Source organism: Dermacentor variabilis, chromosome 10 (genome assembly GCF_050947875.1).
Source record: "Dermacentor variabilis isolate Ectoservices chromosome 10, ASM5094787v1, whole genome shotgun sequence".
Taxonomy (NCBI): Eukaryota; Metazoa; Arthropoda; class Arachnida; order Ixodida; family Ixodidae; genus Dermacentor; species Dermacentor variabilis.
In genome coordinates, this window is record NC_134577.1 from 34,490,927 (window position 1) to 34,509,650 (window position 18,724).

Here is an 18,724-nt window from a genome sequence, read left to right on the forward strand (position 1 = left end):
CTATACTCCGATAGTTCTTTATGACTTTGTTTCTTTTCTTAGTCTCGTGTATCTACCCAAGCTGCTGCATGTCATCGGCATGGGCATGGGAAAGGCATTGGATCCGCATGGTGAGTGGAATCATTGTGAAAGCTTTAAGACTTCTTATTAGGCCCATTATTTGAATCAATTTAATAATTTAATTCGTGGCGCAAGGATGGACAACGAACAGCATTTTACGTTCGAATGGCTAAGCGTTTCGTGATGCAGTTCACAGAATACACGCCCCAGTCTGTCGAACTGAGACGAGTGGATTGTGGAACACGGACAGCGCTGCCGCCCGCATGGCATAGAGAGTGCTGCACTTCCTGGCAGAGCCGTTGCGCCATCGCTACCTCAACATCCCCCTCTCTGTACTTCCGTGTCTTGCCGCTTGTGACTTCTTATTTCCAATGCTTAACCGAGAGGCGTAACAGAGCCAGATGTGAAGCAGATGAAGAACACGAAGGAAACGGTAAGGGTCACTGAATGCAACAGTTCCTGAATGAACAGTTCCGAAAAATGGATAAAGCGGTGGAACAAGCCCATTGTGTCCGATAGCGCCTACTTCGAACGGGGGATTAAAGTTCTGGAATGTTCGGAAATGTATGCGAATTATATATATATATATATATATATATATATATATATATATATATATATATATATATAAATTCTCGTAGCTTAGCTGTCTGGGAGGGATAATAAGAAAAGAGGGCAGGCGAGAGAAACAGCAAGATTGCGATATTAATATTTGTTGTTCCTTGAGTTCATCGTCTTGTTCAGTTACCGGATCAATCTATAATAGGCTGCGTGTTCAAGGACCTGCACAGCATTTCCCTTAGAGCCACTCCGACTCATGTCTCTGGAAGCATGCAGCTAGTCTGTATAACTTATTTGTCCGTGCAGGTATTCACATCAGCTCCGAACCGGAGGACTCCGACTGGCTGTGGGGCGAGTCGCTTCAGCGCTGGGAGAACAACACCGCTTGCTTCCGCACTATCTACAATGTGCTCGACCCGAAGACCAGGCGGCAGGTGGGTGTGATGTGTATCAATCAATCAATCAATCAATCAATCAATCAATCAATCAATCAATGTTTATTCGTGTTGCAAAGTACACGGGGAGGGAGGAGTTAAAGACACCGTTCAGGCAGCGCGACAGGTTCTTACTGCCGTAACATGAGCAGCACTTAGCAAACAAAACGTGAAATGAATGCAAGGTGGTGAACATGCATAGTTTCAGTGGGATATGCAGATACGGTAGGTGCAGTAATGGAAGATCGATAAAGAATACAAAAGTGAAACATGGTGACATCAAGTAAGCACGCGCATTAGATGAGTCGACTGTTGCTATTTATAACAAATAATTACGGTCTGTGCTTCTAATAATGTGTATTTTTTTTCAATCAATCAATTATGCTGTTATGTCCTCAACCTTTATAAGAATATATAATCTTCAACTTCAGTGAATGTTTGTTTATGGCCCAGGAACACTCGCGATTCCTCGGTTCTGGCATACTGTATACCTTTGTATACCACCTACTGACGTGTTTTGTGGCACAGACGACATATATTCAACACGTAAGCAATATAAGATGCCAGACTATCTTTTTGATGCTTAGACATCAGCCTGGTGCATCTAATCTGACCCCGATTTTTTTAAAATGTTAAACTGCTTGAGTTACGTCGGCTTTATCGAGGAGTTTCCTTTAGCAAGAGTGGATCTTACCGTATTAATGCTGAAGGCGGCCAACTGAAATGAGAACAACGGAGCGTGCCTATCACGGTACAAATCAGCCCTAGGTGGCCCAAATTATTCCAGAGTCTCCCCACTACACGGCGTGCCTCATAATTCAGATCGCGGTTTTGGCACGTAAACACCCCATAATTTAATTTTATTTTTTAGATATCGGCCGGTCATCTTGGCATCACCTTTCTTGGGTATATTTGTGTACTGAGCCCTCGGAGTGTTAGCCAGCGCCACTTACAAACAAGGCGACGGATGTGGAGCATCCTTCCTACGGCAGTTTCTATACCGTAGGCGCAAGTAGTGACGTTACCTGCATGCACAGCATAAGCTTCAGGAAGCGTCGTGTTTCGTTAAATCGCGTGTCCTTACGGCATTCTAATATCGAAAAACCCCCCTGTCTCAGGTGGACGCCGTCAGAACCTTTCCCGGGAACCTGGTGGACAGTATGGCGCTACGAGCAGCCCTATGGGTAATACACGGCACGTATACCTCGACACAAATTCGCCAGAACACTCCCGGAGTGTCTTCAGGTGTATTAAAGGGACCCTATAACGCACTTGATCAGTTTAGGCCGATACAGTATTCCTTTAAATATGTATATTCGTTGATTTCACAGCAATATGTTGTATACTGATAAAGAAAATGAATGAATATTTTTTTTTTCATTTCCTGCCAGAACTTCAGCGCCGGTACGTATCTTTGACGTCACGGATTTCAAAGCACTTTTCCCCCCTATTTAGGGACGTTGTGGCTCCGCAAAAGTTCTTGAAACATACTAAGTCCAGTGTTTTGCCCTTGTATCATACAATGTATCCTATCTTTGCCGATAAAATACGTTAATCGCATAAAGTTTCTAACAACATTACCCGAGAGTAAAATCTGCCGCCACCGTCTACACGAGTTTCCCAACAGCCGTTGTGCCGCCCTGGGAATGCCGGGATATGGGTGTCCGTGGCTTTGTCTCGAACGTGGCTTGGCCTAAAACATGGTCATAGCTGCACCAGACAAAGCGTTCCTAAAATAAAATCTTCATATAATGTTTAGCATTCACATGTATTACATCGTTGAATAAAGATAACTCACCTCCAGTGCATGAGCGATCGCTGACAAGCGAGAACAGAAGAAAAAATTGGAGGACGCTTAAGCTTCACCTTCAAGAGTGGAACGCGACAGCGTTCCCGTCGACCCGCCAAGGGGTATTGGGCTACGGCGCAGCGACTACGCGCCCCGCATCGGACGCCGTGAGCGTCGAGCAACGCAGCGTTCGGCGCGACAACGAAATGAGCGCCTGAGCAAGCGACGCACGCCTGAGCCTTAGAAACAGCTCGTTTCTAAGGCAACACCGCGTTCACTAGAGGCGCTTTTGTACCGCTTTGAAGCATCGAACTCGTGGCTCAGTGGTAACGTCTCCGTCACCCAGCCACCTAACGTCACCCAGCCCATCTTAGAAGTTGCTTTTTATTTATGAAGTGCCTGCCGTGATTTATCGCTCACGGCCAACGCCGCGGACGCTGACACCGACGACACCGGCTTTTCTGCGACACGAGCTCCTTAACGCTATCGCGTTAAAACTCGCAAAGCGAGCGCAGACCTTGTCGTCTGCCCTGGCCTTGTCGTCTGCCGTCTGACCCGCCGGTACTTCTTACCTTTCACCCGATTGTACGTCCGAGCACAAGTCCTCGTGATTGGATAAACTGTGCTTATGTGTGATACTCAAGAAAAAAATAACCACCATTTTAAGTACTATTTAACTGTTTAGTAGGAAATGAACCATCGTAATAGACAGGACGATGCCAGTGCAGACACGCCTTCGAGGTGCTCTGGCTCTGCGAGAACGATGACGGTCCGAAGTCGCCGTATCACGGCGTTCCCGTGCACACAAATGTGGCGCAGCGCCAGTTTTCCCTCGAGGTAGTATGATTATTAGTCTATTATTAATATGATTATTAGTAATAGTCTACGATTAGCCGAGCCAGAGCAGACGCTGCAGAAATCCATGAAGGTACGTCTGTCTGAGGCGAAAACTTCAAAGCAGTATCGCCACCCGTCCTTAGTTTTTACGTATGTTTTCTATATTTCTTTGTTTATTCTTATGATCCCCACCATTGAGCCTCACCCCTTCATGGGCCACCGAGCCATCCTTTTCATTTATTATATCTATTTCTTAGTCCTACACCCGAGGGCATTACAGAGGGGAGTGTTAAAAACGGGAAGTATAAAAATGAAGTACCGAAAAAAAATAATAATAAACAACGTAACGCATTAGTAATTTCTTACTATACAACGTTCGGTAATCGCCTGCCTCTACCTAACGTATGTTGTTTATTAAATTGCATTCTCTCTCTCTCTTTGGTTTACAAAGCCTGTCCTCACAGTAAAGAGCATTAGTTTGGACCATTGTGAAAGGATTATTTACTAACTCAGCTTAAATAATTTTTATCAGTTTAGTATCCTTGTAAACTATATTATAATTACTGGAACTGTATAGCGTAACACAATACAGAAGTATGTTCCGAAGTGTAAACTATCGAAGAATTTTCTGTCGTCTATATTCTGTATAGAACCTGTATGTTCAGGAATGAAAGTTAAAGCAGAATGAGTCATTTTAAACATATATTGTGCTAGTGGAACAAGTATTTCCGAAGAATAAATTGTGGGGGGGGGGGGGGGGGACATTCATGAGTATGCTGAACTGGGCTGGTTGATGCATTCGTAGATGGGAATCCAACATCGCCTCGTAGCTTTTTGAAAGCGAGAACCTCTTCCCCTGTGAAAAATAAGGCTGCATGTATAATTCAATAAGTACAGTCCAACCCACGTATAAGAATATTCTACTGCCAATGAAAATATATTCTTTAACGGATAATTCTTGTAAGTGGGTCAAGCAGACAAGAAAAGGAGGCAGGAGAAGGCTTTCAACATTTTCAGCCAGAAGAAAGCAGGTCACTTTCACTATTTCAGAGAAAAGCCGCAATCTATTTGCTTTGCTTGCTTCGTGCAAAGCTTGCGGAAGCTCCTTTTTTTCAATACTTTGAATTCTCTATATAACTTAGTGACAGGTCCTTCACAAAAATACGAAGTGCTGAAGAGACTCAATCTGTATTGGCCTACTGCGAGGACAAAACCTCCATGGACAGGCTGCACTACTGTGTCGTCGTCAGAGTTGCCAGTGGTGAATCTTACGCTTTCGACGGTGTCCCACGCAGCTCTTTTTTTTTTTACTCTCGAAACAGGGTCACAACAGCCACGTCCATTCATGTAACCGATAACGTGGCCTGGGAACGTTCTGGAAAACGGGTTGTTTTACCATAGAACACGTACTAAAGCTGACGGTCCCGTGGTTTGTCATTTTTACGTTGTACGTACGTACGTACGTACGTACAAGGTAACGTATACGTACGTAAATACATACATACATACATACATACATACATACATACATACATACATACATACATACCTTGTAATATGTACCACGTGACCTTCTCCTCGACATTGTGTCACTGTAGCTGCTGTCGTCGAACTTACCCTCTCTCTACGGTGGCTGCCACGACCGCTGTCGCGAATGCGCAGTATTTCCGCCGGCGGGCCAGGGAGGCCGCTCACCCGAAGCCCGACTTCCACCTTCCCGAGAGCAGAAATTTGAGCAGCGACGAGATATTCTTCTACTCCTTTGGCGAGGTGCGTACGAACGTTGCGTGCAGCGCGTTTATTTCTTGCAAAAGTGTCCTTTGATGTTTAGCTGAAACAAAGACTCAAAGTACGTCAGGAGTTCTTTAGCGGCAACTAGAATCTCCGTAGCTATTACGGGCCGTTTCTATCTACCTATTTACTCCAATCAAAGCGTGGCCACGTGAATGGCAACGAATCGAACCCGTGACCTCGTGGTCACCGGCTGCCCACCGTAGCGGAAGACTCATAACGTCAACGGAAAAGTTGTGCGGAATTGCTACACCTATGTTTCCCCATAATGTGGCAAGGAAATGAGAGTACATTGCGGAAGGAAGGAAGGAAGGAAAAAGTGGAGAAGGAAGGCAGGGAGGTTAGCCAGTTTAGCTTCACCGGTTTGCTACCCTACACATGGGAACGGGATGGGGGGGCTGAAAGATGGGGAGAAGAGATAGAGAGCACATAACACGACACACACATCGTTAGTTACAGCCTGTCACTCTTGCGCGGTACGTGACATCACTGTCACAGCCGCTTGTCCAAGCCCGGTCTCCTTCATGAACCTAAGTAGTCCCTTCGTCGCCTTCAGCTGCGATGTCTTGTGTCGGCGACGTGTGAAAATAGAGCGCTCCACGAAGCGCATGGGGTGCTCCTGACGCTGAGCAGAAGGCGCCTTCATGCGGAGGAACAATTGCAGAAACCATCCGTGTCAGGCGTCCCTGCAGTTAAGCATGGGACTGAGAAATGACGTGTGCTGCAGAAGCCAAAGGGACAAATTAATACTCAGATGTACAGAAGAGCCGCGTCTCCGTTGCCATGGCGACACCTAGCGGAGCGGAGCATGCGCAGAGCGGGTCCTTCTGGAACGTACTGTGGAGAACATTTTCCCAAACCACGTGACGATGGGCGTGTTTGGATCGGACTGCTGGTACGATCTGTTGGGAACTCGGCGCTGACGCCCGTGGTTGTACCTGGGTCGCAAGCCCCAAGGGTAGCGTTGGCCTGGCGGCCTGGGGTACAACTGGAAGCATCCGAAGGTCCCGGCAAAGCATGAGTCGACTGGTAACAACGAAACAACTTGTTTATTTTAACATCGCAAAGAGTTGGCGGTCAGGTTGACCGAAGTAGAGAGACGGGAGAGCACTTCACTCAACAGAAGAAATCGGAGCCCTCTTCTTTTGCGTCCGGGGGCAGCTGTTTTTATACTCTCGCAGTTGAGGGCAAGAAGGAACCCCTCAAAAGACGAGCACGTGAATGTACAATGGGCTAATGGTGACGCACACTGTCGTAGCGATGCCGTAGCACCATGACGAGCACGATCTCGTAGCACCCTGTCGAGCACGATCTCGTAGCACCCTGTTGTAGCGCTGCCGGTCGGGCACAATGACTGTAATGAGAGGATGGTCCCTGCTTTGGCATCGCCTGTTTCGGGCACAATGACTGGAATGAGAGGATGGTCCCTGCTTTGGCATCGCCTGTTTCGGGCACAATGACTGGAATGCGAGGATGATCCCTATGCGGTCGCATCGCCGCAGTCGCGCCTGGAAACACCTGGCGATGAGTGTTGCGGCGACGACGATCGGGCCAAAATGTCTGCCGCCCCGCCGCAGTCGCGCCGGCAAAACCACGTGTCGCAGGCGAAACGCAACAGACCGCCCCGCCGGGGGAAGGAGATCCCGATGGACAGGGGACTGCATCCGCTGTCCGGAGGGAAGTCGCTCGATGATGCTCATAACCGAAGTCGGGCGTCCCTCGACGTTTCTCGAGCGCAGCGCACAGAGAAGGCCTCGTTCTCTAGTTCAGGTTCGCACGGGACACTGCAAAGTGACTTCGGGAGAGTTCACATTTTTGTTCTCGTTCCCGGCAAGCGTTAGAACTACGCTGAAACTCAACCGCTCAGTCAGCAAGCACGGCACAACCCTCACTAAGCCCTGCCAGGCTCTTTCCCCTTTTTATACCACTGCCTAGTTCCTTACAGTAGTCTAGCATCACTCAGAACGCGTCCACAAATTGAAAAATTGCACTAGAAAGCATATCATCACTTTGAAACACTAAACAAAAGCAATATGTTAAAAAAAATCCTGCCTCAGGAAGAAAAACATCAGTAACCAACAATTTTGAGGCTGATTCCTACGTTAGGGGCTTCGACTTAAGCCATCGGCGTTACCGTTGAGACTCCCCTTTTTGTAACGCACCTCAAAGGAATATTGTTGTAAAGCGAGGCTCCAGCGCAGGAGGCGGCCATTTTTGGGAGAGATGGTCTGCAGCCATTGGAGAGGGCAGTGATCCGTCTCAATGATAAACCTCGAGCCGGCTAGATAGCATGACAATTTCTGAACGGCCCACACGAGACACGCACACTCTTTCTCGGTGGCGCTATACGCCTGCTCACGACTGGTCAGCTTACGACTAGCATACAGGACGGGGTGTTCTACTTCTCCATTTTCCCGTTGGCACAGTACAACGCCCATGCCTCGCTCACTAGCATCGCACTGAACAATGAACCCTTTTGTATAGTCTGGCGATCGTAGCACAGGCTGGCTTGTTAGGGCACTCTTTAGGGCGCTAAAAGCTCTTTCCTTTGTCTCGTCCCAGACGACTGTTTGAGGCTCTGTCTTTCTTAGAGCATCCGCCAGGGGAGCCGCGATATCAGAGTACCTAGGGATGTACCTCTGATAGTAGCCGGCGACACCTAAGAACGACCGAATATCGGTCTTTGTGCGCGGTTGCGGAAAGTCTCGCACAGCGGCCACTTTTATTTCAGAGGGGCGGCGACGACCCTGACCAATCACGTGACCGAGGTAGACAACCTCGGCCTGTGCTAACTGGCACTTAGGAGCCTTGACTGTCAAGCCCGCTTCGCGCAGGCGCGTTAGCACTGCCCGCAAGTGTGCCATATGCTCAGACCAGGATGCGGAGAATATCGCTACGTCGTCTAGATACGGTAAAGCGAATTCTTGCTGTCCCCGCAACACTTTATCCATGAGACTTGAAAAACAGTATGGCGCGTTCTTCAAACCAAAACTCAACACTTTAGGACGGAATGTTCCCATTGGTGAAATGAACGCCGCATACCTACTAGCCTCTTCTGTAAGTGGAACCTGCCAATAACCCCTGACAAGATCTAGGGTGGAAATAAACTGAGCGCTACTAACTTTCTCAAGGCGCTCCTCGATGTTAGGGATCGGATAAATTTGATCCTTAGTGATGGAATTAAGCCTGCGGTAGTCGACGCAAGGACGAGGTTCCTTGCCCGGTACCTCAACTAAAATCAAAGGGGAGGTATAATCACTCTCACCTGCCTCAATAACACCGAGCTGTAGCATTTTCTTTACCTCAGCCTCCATAATATCGCTCTGGCGGGGTGACACCCGATACGCCTTGGATCGTACTGGCTCTGGGGAGGTAAGTTCTATATCATGAGTAAGTACAGAAGTCCTACCAGGCCTCTCAGAGAACAGACCTTGAAACTCTTGTAATAGCTGGTGTAGTTCGGTTTTCTGCTCGGGCGACAGCGGTGCTTTACTGATAAGGTCACTAATGACTTGACCGGTGTCTTCCCTGTTCGTCACTGAGCCTAATCCTGGAAGCTCGACCGGAAGCTCTTCAGGAACGTTTATCATCATGCACACCACTGCTTCCCTTTGTCTATAAGGTTTGAGCAGATTACAGTGGTAAACTTGCTGTGCTTTCCGCTTTCCTGGCAGACTTACCACGTAGTTAACGTCCGACAGTTTCTGAACAATTCGTGCTGGGCCCTCCCACTGCACGTCTAGTTTGTTGTTTAGCGATGTGCGCAATATCATGACCTCATCGCCAACCTCAAAACGACGGGCCCTGGCTGTCCGATCATAATAAACCTTGGCCCTCTGCTGGGCCTTTGTCATTGCTTCACCTGACAACTCCTGTGCCCTTCTTAAGCGTTCGAGGAGCTTAAGCACGTACTCCACCACGACTGGGTCGTCGCCCCTACCTTCCCATGATTCTCGAAGCATGCGAAGCGGAGATCGAAGCGAGCGACCGTACACCAGTTCAGCTGGCGAAAACCCCGTAGCCGCATGCGGCGCGGTCCTTAAAGCAAACATCACCCCAGGCAGACACAGCTCCCAGTCAGTTCGATGTTCAAAACACAACGCTCTCAACACGCGCTTCATGACGGAGTGGAGCTTCTCAACGGAATTCGACTGTGGGTGGTACACTGAGCTGTGTAACAGCTTTACCCCACACCTTTCGAGAAAAGTTGTCGTCAAAGCGCTAGTAAACACTGTGCCCTGATCTGATTGGATTTCCGCAGGGAAACCAACTCGCGCAAATATGGACAGTAGTGCATTAACTATCTCAACTGAGCTGAGTTCTTTAAGCGGCACTGCTTCAGGGAACTTTGTCGCTGGGCAGATCACAGTCAAAATGTGTCTGTACCCCGTGGCTGTTACCGGCAGAGGTCCCACAGTATCAATAACGAGCCGTCTAAAAGGCTCCGTTATGATAGGTACCAATTTCAACGGCGCCCTTGATTTGTCCCCTGGTTTGCCCACCCGCTGACAAGTGTCACATGTCCTCACGAAATGGTCTGCGTCCCGAAAACACCCTGGCCAATAGTACTCTTGCAAGAGACGGTCCTTAGTTTTCTTAACTCCTAGGTGTCCGGACCACGAACCCCCATGCGACAAGCGCAACAGATCCTGACGATAGCATTGAGGCACGATCAGCTGATCGAACTCCACTCCTCTTCGGTCTAGATACTTCCGGTACAGGACTCCACCTCTTTCCACAAAACGCGCAGTTTTCCTGGCGATACCTTCTTTGACATTGCAGCGCACGTTTTCCAGGCTGCCATCCTTTTTTTGCTCGGCTATCAAAGCCGACCGGCTGACTTTTAGCAACCTATCAAGTCCGTCTGACGTAGGCGCGATGAGCAAATCAGTAGATAGCTCTTCTAACTTTCCCGAATCGGGATTTTCCTCTCCAGTATCTGGCGCCTTCAACGCTACAGACTCAATTTTATTCAGTTCGGGCGTGCTCTGAATATCAGCTTGCTGCGCCTCTGACCCTTTTTCGTTGTTTGATAACGTCGGCCCCGCAACTACCGCCTTTGCAGCGAGCTCCCGAACCTTCGATCTGGTTAAGGCCTGAACACTAGCTTCACCAAACAAAAGCCCCTTCTCGCGCAGGAGGTGATCGGACCTGTTTGAAAATAGGTACGGGTACTGGGGTGGCAGCATAGATGACACTGCCGCCTCTGTCTCAAGCGCTCCGAAAGGTCCTTCAATAAGCACCTTTGCTACTGGCAGACACACGCTATGAGCTTCCACGGCTTGCTTGATCCACGCGCACTCGCCCGTGAACATATGGGGTTCTACGTAAGATGGGTGAACTACATCCATCGTAGCTGCGGAATCGCGAAGCACTCGGCACTCTTTCCCGTTCACGAGGAGGTCTCGCATGTAAGGCTCGAGAAGCTTCATGTTCTCGTCAGTGCTGCCTATTGAAAAAAACACAACTTTTGGTGTTGTTTCCGGACACTGCGCCGAAAAGTGACCCGGCTTCTGGCACGTATAACAAACGCCCGCTCGCCTCATCTCGAACCGCTTTCTGCGTTTGGCTGCCGCCGTCTCTTTACGTCTGGTCGGACTGCTTTCACTCGCATCCGCACTACGCGTGTCCCCTTTTGCTCTCATGGGTGTGAACTCTGGCCTCTCAAACTTCGAGCCAAATTCACCCTTTTGACCATCCTTAGCTCCGCGAGCCCGACGCGTCACAAACTCCTCGGCTAGCTCAGCGGCTTTAGCCACCGTACAAACGTCTGGCCTATCCAAGACCCAGTATCGCACGTTCTCCGGTAACCGACTATAAAACTGTTCTAGCCCGAAGCACTGCAGAACTTTATCGTGGTCACCAAACGCTTTCTCTTCTTTGAGCCACTCCTGCATGTTCGACATAAGCCTATACGCAAACTCTGTATATGACTCACTTCTGCCTTTCTCATTTTCCCGAAACTTCCGACGGAACGCCTCCGCAGACAGCCGGTACTTTTTTAGCAGACTCGATTTTACTTTGTCGAAATCCTCTGCTTCCTCTCTATCCAAGCGAGCGACTACGTCGGCCGCCTCGCCGGGTAACAAAGTGAGCAAGCGCTGTGGCCACGTTTCCCGAGAGAACCCCTGCTTCTCGCACGTTCGCTCAAAGTTAACCAGGAACAAACCAATGTCCTCTCCAAGCTTAAACGGCCGCATCAGGTCAGTCATTTTGAACAATACTCGTTCTCCTGCACCGTGTGCCTGACTTCCATTACGAGCGCGTTCCATCTCTACCTCGAGACGCTTCATTTCCAAAGCGTGTTCGCGCTCTTCTTTTTCTTTCTGTTCTTTAAGTTCACGCTCTTCTTTTTCTTTCTGTTCTTTAAGTTCGCGCTCCTGTCTTTTTGACCTCTCCTCAATAGTCTCAAGGCATTCCGACAGCTCGTCATCCTCAGCCTCTAACTCAAGAATAGCCTTTAGCAGTTCAGGTTTTCTTAGTTTGTCTGAGACATCCAGCCCCAACTCTCTTGCAAGCTCCAACAATTTCGGTTTGCGCAACGACTTCAAATCCATGGCTGCTCTGAATGCTGCTTTCTCTACTGCTTACTATTGTCTTGCCGCAAACTAACCCGGCAGCAACGACAACCACAATTACCAGCTCTGTTTCTGACACTAACAAAAGCCTGGCAAAGCTCAGAAGAAGAAAGTCCCGCACTCACCAAACCTCGCAGGCAGGAATTCCGCGCAGTCGTTCCGCTGCAGGCAACCAGTCGTCACACAGGGCTCGTTGCACTGCTCCCGGATCGTCGTTGAGCTGCTCAGCATACCGTCAACTGCATCTCTTCGCTGCTGGCCTCCGTTGTCGCGATCTCACCGCTGGCAGACAGTTGTTTGAAGTCGGAGGCGATCTCACCGCTGCCAACCAGATGTTTGGATCGGACTGCTGGTACGATCTGTTGGGAACTCGGCGCTGACGCCCGTGGTTGTACCTGGGTCGCAAGCCCCAAGGGTAGCGTTGGCCTGGCGGCCTGGGGTACAACTGGAAGCATCCGAAGGTCCCGGCAAAGCATGAGTCGACTGGTAACAACGAAACAACTTGTTTATTTTAACATCGCAAAGAGTTGGCGGTCAGGTTGACCGAAGTAGAGAGACGGGAGAGCACTTCACTCAACAGAAGAAATCGGAGCCCTCTTCTTTTGCGTCCGGGGGCAGCTGTTTTTATACTCTCGCAGTTGAGGGCAAGAAGGAACCCCTCAAAAGACGAGCACGTGAATGTACAATGGGCTAATGGTGACGCACACTGTCGTAGCGATGCCGTAGCACCATGACGAGCACGATCTCGTAGCACCCTGTCGAGCACGATCTCGTAGCACCCTGTTGTAGCGCTGCCGGTCGGGCACAATGACTGTAATGAGAGGATGGTCCCTGCTTTGGCATCGCCTGTTTCGGGCACAATGACTGGAATGAGAGGATGGTCCCTGCTTTGGCATCGCCTGTTTCGGGCACAATGACTGGAATGCGAGGATGATCCCTATGCGGTCGCATCGCCGCAGTCGCGCCTGGAAACACCTGGCGATGAGTGTTGCGGCGACGACGATCGGGCCAAAATGTCTGCCGCCCCGCCGCAGTCGCGCCGGCAAAACCACGTGTCGCAGGCGAAACGCAACAGGCGCAAGCGCGTTCGTACGGTCGCGCTTCTGATTGGCCGACGCCAACTGTATAACTCCCTCCGCAGTGCCGCAGGTAATTGTGAAGAAGCTGTGAGCTTGCGATACTAGTAGTCAGTACCTAAAGCTTCCACGACAGGTGTCGAAGCACATTATTATAGGCCTCATTGATAAGCAAGTGCGTAGTGCGCACTGTCTCAGAGGCTGCGAAGCGCATCTTGATGATCATCATGATGATGACGATTAGCGTATTTTCATTTCAATGTTGACAGCGGCATGTGCAACCACACTTCAACGGACTGTTCAAGTTTTTGTACAAATTTATTGCCACTGCATGTTCATATGTGAAATCCTTATTGTCTATCATAAGTGCATGCACAATGGCAGTATAGTCCTCCGGTCATGTAACAATTGTTATTCGACGTCACTCTTTCTTATCTATTTAGTCGGTTTTCCAAAAGTATCATGCTTATGTTCACTACGCCAATGTCCACCTTTTCATTGCTGTAATTAGAACTCTACCGCTTTGTGATAGAGCGACGACGTGTCTATACCTTTCGGGGTGTATAGATGCGTTCATTGAGCATTACAAACTCGGCATATTGTTTGCGAGGAGAGAGGCATGTGAGAGCCCTTATAACGCCGAGCTCTCACATTGTGCTTTCTTTGCTTACGATCCGAATGTGCAGTACATGTGCGAGGTGCTTAAGCCGGCAGCCCACAACAAGGTTATCGACTTTGGATACCTGCCTCCAAACCGCATCAGGTGAGCGCAATCGCTGTGCGCGCGCGTGTGTTTGTGTGTGTGTGTGTGTGTGTGTGTGTGTGTGTGTGTGTGTGTGTGTGTGTGTGTGTGTGTGTGTGTGTGTGTGTGTGTGTGTGTGTGTGTGTGTGTGTGTGTGTGTGTGTGTGTGTGTGTGTGTGTGTGTGTGTGTGTGTGTGTGCGTGTGTGTGTTGGTGTGTGCGCGTGGGTAGCGCGATTCTTGAATACATCTGCAAGTTATAAAATCTGAATCCTATCTATACGGGATGTCCAAGCTAACACGTACTGCACCATTATTTAAAAAAAAAAACGTCGATCATCTTACGTGAACCAAATCTAGCAGATACTCTTAATTATTGCGGTGAGAAACCGCCAGTAATTTTCGCTGGGGACATTCAGTTAGATGATTGCAAGTATTTGCCTAACTGATTAATCACTGTTCTAATGGGCAAAGCGTCAAGTAAGAAGTACTGTACAGTTATGAGAAACATCGAACTGGGATGTTTGCCGCAAGATTCCATTGTGTGACAGAGCTCAATTCGCGCGTTGTAGAAAATGTCGGTGTGCGGTTATATTTTGTGCCGCGTAACCTTTCTCAATGCCATCCTTACATAGTGAGCCTGTTTTAGGGTGCTGCTTTCTGATATTGGTTGGTACGTAATCAGGTGGTATCTTTCATTTCCGCAGGCTTTTTTTTTCAGCCGGAAAAAATAAAGCACGTTAATTGTGTATACCTTGCTGAAAACTCCGCAGTCGATGTTTTGTATAACTGTACACAACTTCCTAATCGACGTGTTGTGAAGTCAGGCAGTAATTATTAAGGTTGATAATAACTTTAAGTTGACTGATTGAACACGAACAAAAAAAATATGATTCATATTTTTTAAAAGCTGGGACACCCTGCACACGTAAATCAGTTATTTTGCATATATATGGCTGTACAGCTACTTGATAGAATTGTTATTATCTCTTACGATGCTAATTTTTTGCTGTTCTGTGGAGCACATGCATAGACATGCAATGAATGTATTGCGCCATTTAAATGCGTGGATAATTCTTGTTTTAAATATTTTTGCAGTTTGCCTTCGCTTTAAGTTCGTATTGCTCGTTTTGTACATTTTGCACACATATGGGGGAGGATGGTGACGATTAATAACACACACAATAGTGAAAAATTTGTAGTGCTGATACGAACGTTGTTTTCCAATTCTTGAATATGCAGAATGCCCGCTAATGCGATTAATTAGATCATGTCTGTTTTACATTTTTCTTTGTTGGTAATTAATGTATACATACGTTCAGCGGTGTAAAGATCAATATCAATGTATAGATGCTTATTTCAATTGTAAATTTTTTTAGTTTTTTGCGAGTAGGTAATGGATTAGAGTAGAAAGCTTTTAGGGGTGTTGTATATAGTTTCGTTTTCTTTGTTTTGTTTTTTCACGCTTATGTACGATTTGCCTGTGATTAAGACATTGCGTATGATTCAGGCTTTGCGGAGATTCTGGTCGGTTTCGTTGGTTCGTAACCACTTCGCAGTCAAGGACAGCAGAAAACTAGGTGGGGTGATGGAATTAGAAAAGTTGCAGGCGCAAGGTGGAATCAGATAGCGCAATTGGAGATTGCAGAGAAAGGCCTCCCTCCTGCAGTGTACATAAAAAAAAAAGGCTGCTGGGGATGATAATGACGTCACTTCATATATCTGTCATGTTCATGTATAAGCCCATGTCTTACGTTGAATACCGAAGTAACGGCTTCTCAACCCCACATAAAAACATTCATGCTTGAGTCGACTGGCAAAACTGTAACTGCAAAATAGATTGCGAAATCCTTGACTGTTTAGTGTATCGCCGTACACGACGTAGTTTGTTTCGAAAATACCGAAATGCATGTGTTATCGTCGGCATAACTGTCAAGCAATCAAGAACAAATTAAGCCATTCAGTACCCGTGTTACGCACGATCACGTGGGAGGCCAACACGCAATCGCTCTGTAGCCTGTTTCTACAAATAGTTGCAGTGCCAAATGTGCATGTTGTTTTGGAGTGTGAATGAAGCCACTGGTACTAGTGCAACAGTGTATTCTATGCTCAGCGTTGACCTCCCTGCCTTTCCTGTCCTTGCTTTCTCTCTCTCTCTCTCTATGGTCAGCGAACATTTTTAGAACGTGATACTCACTTAAGTATCCTTACGTGACGTTAATGCGAAAGCATTATGACCTTTCTAATTAATTTGCTTACGTGCATGATACGTGACGTCATACATTGTTACATGTCCTTCACCACTCTGTCTTAATCCACGTTGCACTAATTTGTATGAACATTAATCCACTTTAATTCACCTTCATTGTCTTTACTTCACCTTAGGTCACCTTGCTTTAACTTGTTCTAACTTTAATTCTGTATTACTTCCGACGTCATACAAGACGCTGATGACATCACTGCTGATGATGATATTTGGTACAACTCGTTGCCTACGACGCCGGCTTTCCCGCCTGATGAGACATATAATGCTATCGCATTAAAAATTCAGGAGAAGCTTCTCCCGAAAAAGCTTGACGCACTTCCCGTTTATCCCTCCGCGCTTCAATGAATAGTGGCCCTGTTCTCTCTCTCTCTCTCTCTCTCTCTCTCTCTCTCTCTCTCTCTCTCTCTCTCTCTCTCTCTCTCTCTCTCTCTCTCTCTCTCTCTCACAAACACACACACACACACACACACACACACACACACGCACACACACACACTTGCGCTGGAATTGTTCGTAAGGGTAAGTTTCAGCCAATCGCTGCAACAGGACATATTAGCGAAGACAGCTGGCCGACCAATTATACGGTGAGAACTTACAAATGAGGGGCCCAAATCACAAAGCTTTTCGTTCGTAAGTGCTCGTTTCCGTTGCCCGCGGCCGTGTTCACTGATGTTATGTCCCGCATCAGGATCGGCTGAAATTTTCTCTTACGAATGACTATATGGCGCAAGAGCCTTTCTCTGAACGCGTGCCGAGAAGGCTTTGTGAATTCGCCGCCCGAGTTCTTGCAAATGCCGGTGGCACGTATACTGGAGGACAAACAATCAGCACGCGGCGGTCACGTTCCGCAAGCATGAGCAGCCAAAATCCCCAAAGTGTGGAGATGAAGCTCTCAGCCCATCATGCAAACGGGCCTCCTGAAAAGGGCGATTCGCACTAGAATTTGGCTGGCCTTCTGCACAAACTACCTCCTCGCAAAAAAATAAAAATATAAAAAGAAACACCTGGCCCTCACACCATGTTTTTTTGTGTGGGTACGCGCCACTGTCGAGATGTATCTGGGAAGGCTCCCTGGACGGATTGGACGGCCGACACACAAGATATTTCCTTCAGCAAGTTGAGGGGTTTCGTGGCAAGGAAATGTCTTCCGAGGAAAGCGAAGGCGAGGATGTGGATAAAAAGAATCAGAAAAGAGAAGTGATTCGCTGGCACATGTACAAACACTAGATTTGATGAAAAATGAAGTGAAGGATAATAAGTGTCGCCATCTGATTGTTGGGGTTAGCAGCTGTATTTGAAATAAATAAGCGCTTGTGAAGGTGCGCACACTAGACGAATGCCTCTTACCACAGTTGTCCTACAGGACTGCTACACTACCAGCTCACTTTGTGGTAGCAATTGAGTATCTAAACTCGTCGGTAAGTTGGTCCATCCTCTGTATTTGCGTTTCAATACCACGACTTGGGAACTTGGGATTGAGTTTGACATCAACGATTTTAACGCGACAACGTCAAGAAGGCCCTGTCGTAGAAAATTGGTGGCGGTGGCGGCGTGCCGCGTTGGCGCAGGATGTCATTCGGCAAAAAGGTTTTCGAAGCACGTATACCCATGCCTTCTAAGTGATGCAAGGAATTGACTGAACTATAATTGAATTTATCAAGCTAACATACGTAGAAAAATCGTAAACAAAGACTTGCACACGACCTACAGACATGATAGCTCTCAGATTGTAATTTGACTACACGAGAAAACATAATTCTGTTACGCGAAAAATCAAAGAAACCCCTTCGCACACACAAACTACAGTATTCTAGGCACTGTACATAAACCGGCCGCGGCGTCCGCCATATTGCGCGCGCCGGCGCGATGAGTGTCCTGGGGGCCACGGAGCGGCGCACCCGGTTCCTTGCAATAACTCCAGCTGGCGCTCGCCTCTGCCGCATCGCGGCACACGCAAGAGGCCGTGGTGGTTCCACCAGAAAGCTCGCCTTCGTGCATAGCGTTCACGGGAAGCGTTACGGTCACATACGCTCCAGTTGCCGGGAAGCGTGCGAAGCAGTCGGGACTCTTTGAATGCTGTCGCTTTCCGCACTTAAAGGCGATGCTTAAGCGTCCTCCAAATTTTGCATTCCGCCTTCATCGTAATGCGATCGTGGGCATTTAACCCTCGACCGCCTGCCCAACAGAAGAGCGGACCGTCAGTGTGACGTCGCGTTTTGTGCTGCGTATGTGCGTGCGTGCGTTGACTTCTTCCTCGTTCTGCGCGCACGCGCGTTCTATATGCGCAGGCTAAACACCCTGCTCCGTAACACTCCTGAGTTCGCGACTGCCTTCAAGTGCCCGTTGACCAGCGAGATGGTGCTGCCGACGGCAAACTACTGCATGGCGTTTCCTCCCAAGGAGCATTACGTCATCAGGCCCATCGATGCGTACACCACGCCGATGCCATCTATCGGCCCCTAAGCCTACCAACCTACCGAGTCCCCCCTTGAACTGTTTTATGCTCATGCATCTAAACCTCGTATATAATAAGTGAATCATACGGGATATTATACGTAGATATCTCATAGAAAGAAAGATCTTGTCATATAG

The 18,724-nt window shown here is 48.1% G+C and overlaps 1 protein-coding gene across 1 annotated transcript; it reads left to right on the forward strand.

Annotated features, from left to right (window-relative positions):
• The first annotated feature begins 49 nt into the window (after positions 1-49).
• Positions 50-18,709, forward strand: LOC142559481 (neprilysin-1-like). Its single transcript, XM_075671076.1, has 6 exons — positions 50-110; positions 928-1,055; positions 2,174-2,239; positions 5,344-5,451; positions 13,813-13,889; positions 18,421-18,709. Exons 1-6 carry the CDS (start codon positions 80-82, stop codon positions 18,593-18,595), a joined length of 585 nt encoding a protein of 194 aa, XP_075527191.1. The 5' UTR covers positions 50-79; the 3' UTR covers positions 18,596-18,709.
• Positions 18,710-18,724: the final 15 nt, after the last annotated feature.

What these genes read in the sequence shown, in the direction of transcription:
- LOC142559481 (XM_075671076.1), top strand. Translation starts at nt 80, where the DNA reads ATGGGCATGGGAAAGGCATTGGATCCGCATG. An exon ending in CGCTACGAGCAGCCCTATGG is followed by an intron (nt 2,240 to 5,343) that starts GTAATACACGGC and finishes GCGAATGCGCAG; the next exon opens with TATTTCCGCCGGCGGGCCAG. An exon ending in TCTTCTACTCCTTTGGCGAG is followed by an intron (nt 5,452 to 13,812) that starts GTGCGTACGAAC and finishes CCGAATGTGCAG; the next exon opens with TACATGTGCGAGGTGCTTAA.